Source organism: Pholcus phalangioides, unplaced genomic scaffold (assembly GCF_987345545.1).
Source record: "Pholcus phalangioides strain wild (caught in Gottingen) unplaced genomic scaffold, Ppha-v1.0 ptg000015l_1, whole genome shotgun sequence".
NCBI classification, from domain to species: domain Eukaryota; kingdom Metazoa; phylum Arthropoda; class Arachnida; order Araneae; family Pholcidae; genus Pholcus; species Pholcus phalangioides.
In genome coordinates this window covers 67,482,764-67,494,220 of record NW_028301608.1, presented here as the reverse complement: position 1 = coordinate 67,494,220, position 11,457 = coordinate 67,482,764, and the positions used below count along the sequence as shown (strand labels likewise).

Sequence of the window (11,457 nt, the reverse complement as noted above, 5' to 3'; positions counted from 1 at the left end):
GGGACAATTCTTTGTTAGACTATTGTGGAGCCTTTGATGACCAAGTACAAGAACCACTGCCATAAAGGCTTCTCAACTGAAAGACTGCACAGCTTTCAAACACTCAGAAGCTAATGTAAACCCCAAAGCAAAATGTGTGACATACGTCGCAGAACAACCAGTGCTGTTGCAGAACAATCTGGAAGAATTTTAAGAATAGTGTAGAAAAACACTATTGTGTATATGTGAATTTTTACCGCAGAACATTTTCAGTCAACTGAGGGCTCGTTGCAGAACATCGCAAAACATTCTGCTTTGGGGATGTAAACCCTCTATTCCCCAAAGCCTGTCATATACTGGCCAATTCTTAACAGTCGGGTAGGCATTAGGGGAATGAATGAATGAATGTGAGCAACTTCAAATTTTAACCTTTTTTCTGTTCACATTATATTAAAAGTGCAGTGGTAAACTTATTTGGCATTACGGTGGTCATAGTGATGGACTTATAGGATCCAGGTTTGAACCCCGCAGTGGTGGTCGACTGAAGTTGGCTTCCTATGGTTCCTAACTTTGAGGCATCACAGAGAGCAGTCACCACAGCAGTACAAATATTCATTCACTTCTGAAATATAGACGGCAGCACTGAAAAATTAAACACACACACTGTTAGGTACTCTCACTGAGCCAAAATTAAATTGAGGAAGATGAAGATGCTTTGGCACTCCCTAAGAAAATGCACTCAGTCAGTACTTGCACTTCTGCCACAACTCACTCGGTAGTAAATTGCCCATGGTGATAGAACAAAGTTTTGTGCGGTTTGAAAGAAAAAAAAAGTAAACTTATTGGCCCGACTGTTGTATTTCACTTGGTCTTTGGAAAAGAGGTTTCTTATTAAACATTCTGATGGTGGCACCTCTAGAGCAATACTAATGGTAACATAGTATTTGTGAGATAAATATAATATAATCTCATAAATATAATATGATATAATCTCAAAAATACATATATTTTTAGGAGAGGGTGAAAGAATAAAACAGATGTATTAATATAAAACTTTTATTTGAAGAAATATCAACTTAAACAAAAAAAAAACTTCCCTGAACTCGTGGAGTGACCATAATAAAATGTGAGCATGGATCTTTCAAATTCAGTGCCCATTAGAATGTTAAATACTCTGTTGCTTCTAAAGCAAAAATGAATTTCACAATCTTAAAGATAGCATGGTATTGAATTCACAAAAGAAGCAAAATCTTTAATGACTGATTTCATGCAAATGAATTAATTTATTTTTGTTCGTTTGAAATTCATAATTATTTGCAACAAATTGTGAATGAATTCCACACAAAGCAAACCTGTATAAAACTGAACGTCAAGGGACTGAAATTTTTTTCAGTTTTATAAAGGTGCACACGAAAAAAATTCAGTATTTTTTCTCTCATTATGCAAAACCTAAATTTTGAGAATATCATCCAAAAATACTTGTTTGACCATAGTTCCCTAACCTTTTTTGTCCCATCACTCCCTTCTTCCGAAATTATTCCTCTCATCGCCCCCCAATGCAATGTAACCCATAGGATCCTATGTTATACCCATAGTTTCTACCACCCCCCTGGAACATTCCATTGCCCGCGGGAGGTTAACGCCCACGTTGGGAAACACTGCTATAGACCAACGAGTATTAAACAGTGACATGCATATTACCGTATTTTGAATTTTTTCATGTTATTTCAAATTACTACACATTTGAAATTTCATACTTAATACGCAAATAGTTAAACTTCATTATAAAACGCTCTCCTGAATAGCAATGGAATGAACACTTACTTATGACAAAAGTGAAAATAAAATTAAAAATAATTGAGAAATGACGCATGCCTATTTCAAAATAGTGATATCAACAACCAATAACCTTTGTGAAAGAAATATACATTTCTGGCCATATTTACATCTCTATACAAGAATTATTTTTTGAAATAATCAAGTACAGTTTTCTGTATCAGAGCCGTTCTTACAATACAGTTTTCCACAAAAATTCAAGCACTGTTTATCATGCTGAAAAACTCCATGCCATTTTTATAAGCTGCAAAGTCCTGTAAATTCGTAAGGCACTGAACTGCACTTGTGTAAGACTTAATCATAAGGTCTTTTTCTGCAGCTGTGTTGGATTTCTCTTCCTCGTCACAGCTGCTTTCATCAGTAAGCTGCCCCAAAATAGCGTTCCAACATTTATACAGTTTTTGTGCGGTGCTACCATTGCTGGTTCATCATCCACTGTTACAAAATTTATTGCATGCAATCCTACTTTTGCTGTATCTATATATATATAATGTGTCTCGTAGATTATCAATTTCATGATTGACTGATTCTTCTATTGAATTGATTTCTCCAGGGAAGTTTGCTTTCACAAAACAGTTATGGTTTCATTATTAACTTTTTTCCATTCTTTCGAAAGCCACAATATAGCATCTCAAGTGGGTTGTTAGATTGTTAATTCCGATAAACTTGATGCATTTTTCATCTTTGCCAGCAGTGATTGCATTAAAAAGCTCCGGTAATTTGTTTTCACGTTGCGAATCACTCCTTGATCCATTGGCTGTGTAACACTAGATGTGCTAGGTGGGAAAAAAGCCAGTCTAACAAGTGGCATTGTCAAGAAATAGCAAAACCTGCCATTTTTGTTTCTTCATTCTGGTATTAAAGGTAACAAGCCACTCTTTCATGATTTTAGTTGTCATCCACGCTTTTTTGCTGCCTTCCACCCAACTGGTAGAGTTTTTGGATCTATATTCCTGAAACAACGTGGTTTGATGGATTTACCAATAACCTGAGGTTTTCCCCTTTTCTTCAGTCATGAAAGCACACAAAAACACAGTAAGTCTTTCCTTCAACTTTTTGCCTCCAGCAAGCACAACTTTCTTCCTTCAAGCAGAGTTTTGTTTGATAGGGCCCTGTGTGTGTAGAACAATCCGGTTTCATCTCCATTTGCTATGTCTTTAGCATCGTATCCTTCAATTAAATTCAAAAGTTTTTCTTCCAATTATTCAGTCTCAGGATCAACATCAGCAGGTTCACCACATATTTCCTTGAATTTTATTGAATGTTGTTTTCGAAAACTTTCTAGCTGCTAATTGGATGCATGGAAATCTTCCTTCCAGAGTTGTTTGGCAATTTTTTTTTTACTTCAGCTTGAACCATTGGCCCAGATATCGGCAGTTTTTTCTAGATCTGGCGTCCACAAACCATTCCCATACAATTTTGTTAATATGCTCATTTCCAGTCTATTTTTGTTTCTTTATTTCCATTCAACCATTCTTCTCAAATTTCACATTTTCTTTTGATAATGTCATAACATTGGGGTTTTCCAATAGCAAACTTTTTTGTTATCTCAGTAACGCTTAAATTTTGCTTTTTCAGGAATTAAGAGTTCCCTAACTAAACTGAAATCAGTGTGACTTAATTTTTTTCCCATTCAAAGGACAAAAACTTGCACTTGGCCAAAAAAAAGTTGTCATTTCACCAGGTTTTTTTTATTGAAAATAGACTAAATATGCCTTCCATTTCCACCTTAGACAGTTTCTGTCTCAAAGACAGGTTTCAATATATATCTTTCTTTTTCTTGCAAAAGAATAACTATTAAGTATTGCACTGCCTTAATGTTCATAGTTTTCGTTATCAGTTGAGATAATTAATGGTCTGCTGCATCCCTCCCCTCTTCCTTTTTTTCTTTCTTTATATATTACATTTTTTAAGGTAAAATGAACTTCGAGTAACACCAGAATGTTCAATTCTCGCTCAAAGAAATTCATATTTTATCATGTATCGTTCTCTTAATACTCCTGCATTTTACATACGACTAAAATTCTGTATTTTTGTGTCACAATGTGAATGAAACTTTGTAAGTTACCTATTTTGATTCATAATTTCAATGAACATAAATACATAAATATCACAAAAATTAGAAACTTTGCCTGGTTTCAATTTATACAAAAATTGCCACATTTTCAAGACAAATAAATTCAAATGGTCGATGTGTTTCGACTCTTCAATGGAGAGCCGTCATCAGTACCTCGTGGTCAGAATTCACACGAATGAGTCATGGAGGGGTGATGTTTACGTCTGGTCGTCCGAAGAGTTTGCCTTTGTATTTGCTGCGTCCGAGTGGTCTTTGGATGCGAATTGGGGAGCCATCTGTTGCAAAGTGTTGAAAGTTTTGTCACAACTGAGGTTAATAAAGCCTGTTCAAGCTGACGAAATAGGTGGCGTGTTTCTTCCATCATTAACGAGGACATTCTGACATGTTCTGATGAAGTTTCCCTCGAGAAAATTCAGTTCGGAATTGTGTGTTGCTTTCTTAAAAACAAACACTTTATCAATATCAAAATAATGTGAACATTGCCAACAGTGTTGGGTAATAGCCAAACTATCCGTCTGTCCCTCCTCAATATGCTTTCGGTGTTCGAGAACTCGAATATTTAGATTTCTCCTAGTTTGGCCAATATATCCATTTTCGCAATTTTTGCATGGGATGAAGTAGATACCAGATTCTTTGGAGGGTGAGATAGGATCTTTCAAATGGGAAAAGGTGAGTATATTTGTTGGCTGGAATATTGTATGGAAGTCAAATTTCTCTCTTTGGACAACCAGACGTAAACATCACCCCTCCACGACTCATTCGTGTGAATTCTGACCACGAGATCCTGATGACAGCTCTCCATTGAATAACCGAAACGCGCCGACCATTTGACCAATTGAATTTATGTGTCTTGAAAACGTGGCAATTTTTGTATAAATTAAATACATAATGTCATTAATTTTAATTCAATGCACATAATATACTAATATTAGCCTATATGTATATTGTTTCTCTTGAGCATAGTTCATTCACCTTTGCTGAAAGGAAAAAAACCAACATAATTTAAAAAAAGAACAGAAAATTGAATTCCCCAAAAGTATGATACAAAGAATTTAGTTCTAATAGAAGAGTCCTCAATAATTTAGTCTTGGGGTGATAGGTATCATTTGTGTTGAATTATAGATTTTGAGTTTTGAACCCACAAATATATTATAACAGATAATCAAAAACATTGTGAACCAAGTCTGTATAGAATTAAGTACAGTAGAACCTCAATAACTTGATATACAGATAACTAGACAATTATTATTCTCATGGTTGGCATAATACTAAATTCAATGGAGAGAAATCACTTTAACTGGACACGAACATAGCTAAATCCTGCTTAAGTTGACTATGATTTGTGATGTGCTATCACAAATTTTTCAAAATTTGCTATGAATTCACCGGTTAATAAATTTTCACATTTCTTTCGTATATTTCAACAATTCTTTGCTTCATTATTTTTTGTTGTTTGAAAATATTTTCTTATACCTTGTGGGGTAGAGTCACTCAGCATCGGCTCTTGAATGAGGTGTAGGTGTACGCCCCTTCCTTGAAAATTTCAAGTCATTAATTTAATTCTTCAAATGGATTTGATACCAACTTAATACCATTGGATTTCTTTCTTTTTTTTTCAAATTAATTTGATAAATTAAGGAAGGAATGTTTTCAGACGCACCAATTAAAAAAAGTGTCCTGTAAAATATGGGTCGTGCAGTCACTGCTCGTGCCGCTCTCCATGGAGAGCTATATATTATTTTTTCCTCTTTGAGCACTTTCTGTCATGCGCTGATATGAGATACCCTTCCTTCGTAGTTGGAAACATGGGAGAAAGGGAATACTTAGCACATGTTATTATGCTCGTTTTGACCATGTTGAAAACCACAACCCGGACATTGATGATGTCATTTATCTTTTAAATTAGAATAAATTTGAAAATAAAATGGATATAGTTATAACTTTGTCATACACTTTTTAAATTATACAACATAATATTGAAAGAACAGGAATTTTTGCAATTGGCAAAAAACCATTGCCGATGGCAAACAGTTGAACCTAACATAATTTTCAACATTGTTAAGATACCGATTAGGCTCACTGTGCAAATTATTTACATTAATGTAGCATTTTTTGATAGATCATTATTATTTTTGTACTGCATAGATACACAAATAATGTGAAAATAATTTGATAAACAACCATAAGTTTTTAATGCAGCACAATGCTTTACTAATTGTAAAAAAAATAAATACTTGACTACATATATATTTTCAGCAATTAATGGCAGTATATTTTTAAAAATCTGCACCCTCCCTTCCCATAGAATATTCCACCACAAGCTGCCACTGGGGTCACTATCCATTTTCTGGAGCCTGGAAACTTGACCCATGGACTACGAAAGTCACAGATAAACGCAAATAATATCTGAAATTTTTGAGCAAGAGGTGGCTGAATAAGCCAAAAAGAAAGTCACATGAGAATTTAGATTATTAAAATTAGATTAGAATTTCTAAGTTAAAAAAATTAGTCTTCCTAATTTTCGGCAATTGCACAGCTCATTTGCACAAATAACAGATATTTCAATACACTACGCTTTTTTTTCACCATAATTCAGCATTATTCGGAAACTTTTCATAGAAAATTTCAGAAAAAATTTTATTAATTTATAGATGATGAAATTGTTCAACTATGAATAAGTACATGTAAATGGCATGAAATATGTTTGAAAATTGAGAGGGAGAAATAAAGTGAAACTTTCTTAAGTTGACATCTGCCACCATGCTCATTGATACTTTTGGGATATTGAGTTATCAAAGTTCTACTACATAGGTACTCTGATTTGTGCATGACAATGTTTATGCCTTTTAATTGACAATTTAATACTTGAATATACATGAATATATTAAAAAAAATAGGTGTGCATATATTGCAGTTTTTTATAATAATAAAAAATCAAATATAAGATTCACATTAATATTTTTCTCATGCTATTCTTCTCTCACACCAAGCAAGCAACAATAAGGTTTATATACACATAGTTCAATGGTTATTTACAGCATGCTGTTGAAGAATTTTTATTTTAAATTCACTCTGTAAGTTCACTATCACTTGATTCACTTTTTGATTCTTCATTTTGTTCAACAATTTTAAGGCATTCATCAGCATATTCAGAAAAAACGGGATCTTTGAAGGCTTGAGCTACTTCCTTCCAAGGATCCTTGCAGGTGTTCAGATACTGTAAAAATTCACGTAGATGTGGATTTTTTAGAAAAGCCGCAATCCGCTTACTTTTTCCTGAAGAATGAATGAAAGAATAATATCATAACCATGTAATAAATTACATTTTGAATAAGATAAATGGAAAATCATTTTTCTCATGCCCATATTCTAACTCAGCTAGTGGTTCATACCAATAATAGCCCCAGATGGCAATGTACAGAGAGAGAAAAACCATTTACTTATCATATTATGTTGAATAACAAAAATGCTTTGTTTTTTTTTTAAACAACTACATTATTATGTTCCGTGATCAAATGTATGAAACAGGTGCAGAATGAGTAAATTTTGCAACAAACACATGCCTCTTAGTTGAAAATTGAAATACTAGATTTCTGGTCAATCAACCCTATAAGCAGTGCCTGTACATGACAAAAAAATGTTGTGCACGCATCTCCTTATAAGCAGGTTAGACAGGGGGCCCAGGGTGGCATTTTTAACAACATATTTACTGAGTTCAATTTGTTCTTATTGTAATTTATTCTCTTGAAGCTATCAAAAATATTTAAAAAAATAAGAAACAAAAGACTATAGTTACATATTTGGAGACATTAAAAATCAACTTTCATTTTAAATAAATATGTGGAAAACAATTAAGTTCAATTTAATTTAAACAAATTAGATTAAAAACAACAGAAAAAAAACTTACCCAGTAATTTAAGCTTCTCCAACTTCACTGTATCTTCAGTTTCAAATTTATATTCTTTAGGCTTTTCTTTAAAAAAATAATTTCAGGATATAAAAAATACACTTTGATACATGAAGTAATCACAATGTATTAAAATTATATGGGCCTACCATATTTTACCAACTGTAAAACAAAATTTTCAGATGTTTTGCATTGAGCAGTTATTTCGAGCAGATAAAGATTTGCGTCATCTTATAGATTTATTATCAATAAATTTCAGAAATTAAATTTAAGGCCAATATTCCATCATACTTGAGATTTTATTTTTTATAAATTAATAGAAGAAGGTAAACTTTTACAATAGCGAAAGTGAGATTATGTTCCTCAGCCCAATAGCTGAAGGAAAGGTTTTGCAAGAGGAGGACTGACAAGTTGACTTTTCTAGAGTTTACCTCAGCATAATTTCCAGTAAAAATATATTTTCCTTAAACGTTTACATTTTATTATAATTTCTTTCCTAAAAAAATTAACTTGTTATTAAATCAAGGCTTGACAAATCCCGCCATGGCGAATAAAAAATTGATGTTGGCGCTATATATAATATGTGTGATCACTAGCTCGAGCAAAAGAAGAAATATATACTAGGCCATAGTCTCCCAAACTTTTTGTTCCACTGCCCCTTCATCAGAAATTTTTTCCTCTCATCGCCCCCAACTCAAGTAAACCCATAGGATTCTATGTTAAATCAGTAAATTCTATCGCTCCCTTGGACCATTTCATCACCCACCAGGGGGCGATATAGCCCACTTTGGGAAACCTTCTGGGAAATGGTAAAACTTATTGTACTAGGCTATTAAAATATTTGGTTGGCACCTATATTTCATGTTATTATAGTCTATTTTTTTTCTTGGTGTTAGGTTGATCTAATTGCTTTGTAAGTTGAAAAATATATATAATTTACCACATGATTCTTCAGTGGTTTCCAAAGTCTGCAGGTCAGGTTCTAGAGGCTTCGTACAATTTTCTTTGTGCTTTTTGTAACAACCAACGCTGCAGCTACATAAATATAAAAATAAGTGTTTATATTCAAATCTTTTGAAAAGATTTTGTGTGAGCACAATGATTATCAATGCAATTACTATGCAAAGATGATGGTAAAAATGGTAAAACTTATTGTAAAAAGGATTGGGCTGTCTCAAGCAAAATCTGACACTTGACAGTTTTAATCACTATCGAGACCACAACTAAGGGAGGGCACAGGACTAAAATAGTGAGTTTAGTCTTGTTCCACTAAAAAATTATGAGGAGAGTGTGCTAAAATGAGTACTAGCATAAGCAACAGAGTAAATTTTTTAAGAAAATAGACATTTCTTTAAAAAATTTGATAAGACAGTCAGATGTACAGTAATAGGCATTTGTAACCATCCTGAACTTCGGCAAATATATTCTAGTTAGGACAGTGGAGAGAGCGAGACAGCTTTTTCTCAGCCCAATACATCAAGGAAATAGACATTTTTTGGATATTATTACTTTTCTTTCAAAGTTCATCTCAGTATAATATCCAGAAAATTTCTATTTCTGTAATATTTCAAGCTAAGCGCAACCCCGGTCCTACAGCCATCAGCAATTTACTACCGAGTGAGTTGTGCCGGAAGTGTGTGCATCTAACAGTCTGAGTGCGTTGATACATCAGGTTAAGAAGAGTGAATATTTGTTTCTATGTTGTGGTCACTATTGTGTGGTCTATCACTATTAATACTAATAACATGTAGAGGATACAATAACTCTATTTCTATGTCTATTGTCCACAAAAAAAATATTATTTCATGTTATTCACAGGTTCTCCAGTACAACATAAAGAGAAAAAAAACGATTTATCTAACAGTTATACCAATCACCAAACTTCATGTACAGTGGTTTTTGGACCATTTTCATTTCAAATACGTAAGGAAATGGGAATGACATGAAACATGCATAACTCTGATGACATAAGACTACACTAGGGTAACTCAGGACACACATTCCAGTATGTACCAATTCATTAGAAATTCCACAGAGGAATGTATACAAGGTGCATGCATGATAAGTAGTAGTAATAGTTTGCAGCATCCCTTTTCCCTCCCAGAGATTTCTAAGAAGTCTGCAACAAATTTTAGAATAAAGAGAAAATTAAAAATGAATAAATTGTTTAGTAAGCATACTGCATAGCTTAAAGAAGGTGCCTTTAACTGCTGACATAGCATGGGCCATATTTGAAAGTTTAGAGTCCCATATTGGTGTTACTCAACTGTATACTACTACTACTAAACCACATGTGCACACATCTCTTTTCCCCTATATTCCTCTGTGAAACTTTTAACGAATTGGTACATGTAAACCTAATGTGGTTTGTTGCTTGTTACATTGTTACAGTGCCGTCATCTATTTTTTGAACTCTGAGTGAAGTATAATGATCGAAAATTTGCACTCTTGTAGCTTGTAGACCTGTTGCAAGACAGGGAGATTGACTCACATTGGCATCTGAAAGTTGGGAGCCAGAAAAAAACCAACTTCAGCTGAACACAACAGTGGGGCTGGAACCCAGGTCCTCGCAATGCGAGTCTGTCACTATGACCACTCAACTGTGCTACACGCAAGACCGTAACTAGGCTGGGGCAACCGGGAAGAGCTCCTTGCAAAAATCATTTCTACTTATTTTACCTAATTTTTTCAAAGGGTCCCAAGGAAATGTCTGCCATAAGATGGCACCCTATAGCTCTGACTACATGCATGTGGCAAAAGCGTTCTGCAGGACATGCATTGAAGACTCCCGACTTCAGTGTTTGATCAAGGAGTCCTCCAGCAAGGCATGGCAAAACCCAGGTGTCATGGCAACTACAATACAGTTGGACTCGTTTATTACAAACATGAATATTAAAAATTTTCACATACAAAGTTTTTTTTTATTTTTCCTTAATTTTGTATTGCTTATCTATGCTCATCAGACCAACACGGATACAACGAGGTTTGCGTATAATGATTATTTCCGCTTTTTTTCCGATTTCGTTGTAAGTGGGTTCGACCTCCTTATTGGCATTTAAATTTTTTTATGTGCCCATACCAGCTTGTGGGGGATGCTTGGCTTTCTAAAATATCTCTGATCGGCTCATATATTTTCTGTCGATTTGTCTCAAGCCCTGATGTATGGTAGTAACCTATACAGCAGCAGTTTCCCAGCCTATGCTACGTACTCTTCCTAAGGTCTCCCTGGGCACTCGAGACAATATGAATCAATAAATACGGAAATCAATAAAAATCAACTATTGAAAAGAGGATGGGGATCTCCTTCATAGAAATTAATTTAAAAAAAAGTTCTGTAAGTCAAAATGGTTGGGAAACACCGTTATACAGTGAAATAATAACAAAAACACGTGGAAGATAATTTTACTAACTAATGTATCAAGCAGGTTGGACATTTATATTTTGATATTTCTTCAGTGCATATGATGCAAGAAGCTGACATGATGCCTCTTCGTTTCAATATTCACCACTTGAAACTTTCGCGGTAACGCTGAATATTTATTTCCCTGTTTATATAAAATGGAAAAGTTTGTTTATACACAAAATACTGTACAAAATATTTCTGGCAGGCGCGCCTACCGTGCTCATTAAGCCGTACAAAATCCTCAGTTTCAAAGTG

General features: G+C 34.1%; 1 protein-coding gene across 1 annotated transcript; it reads right to left on the bottom strand.

Annotated features, from left to right (window-relative positions):
* Positions 1–6,087: 6,087 nt before the first annotated feature.
* LOC149076579 (zinc finger HIT domain-containing protein 3) lies at positions 6,088–11,450 on the bottom strand. Its single transcript, XM_089244166.1, has 4 exons — positions 11,210–11,450; positions 8,740–8,834; positions 7,800–7,865; positions 6,088–7,168 (listed from the first exon to the last, which is right to left on the bottom strand). The coding sequence occupies exons 1-4, from the start codon at positions 11,278–11,280 to the stop codon at positions 6,960–6,962; spliced, it is 441 nt and encodes a 146-aa protein (XP_089100292.1). The 5' UTR covers positions 11,281–11,450; the 3' UTR covers positions 6,088–6,959.
* Between the last annotated feature and the right edge of the window lie 7 nt (positions 11,451–11,457).

Coding starts and splice junctions, on each gene's coding strand:
- LOC149076579 (XM_089244166.1), bottom strand. CDS start 11,280: ATGTCAGCTTCTTGCATCATATGCACTGAAGAAATATCAAAATATAAA. Junction 8,835..11,209: donor CCAACCTGCTTGATACATTA/GTTAGTAAAATT, acceptor ATATTTATGTAG/CTGCAGCGTTGGTTGTTACA. Junction 7,866..8,739: donor AACCACTGAAGAATCATGTG/GTAAATTATATA, acceptor ATTTTTTTAAAG/AAAAGCCTAAAGAATATAAA.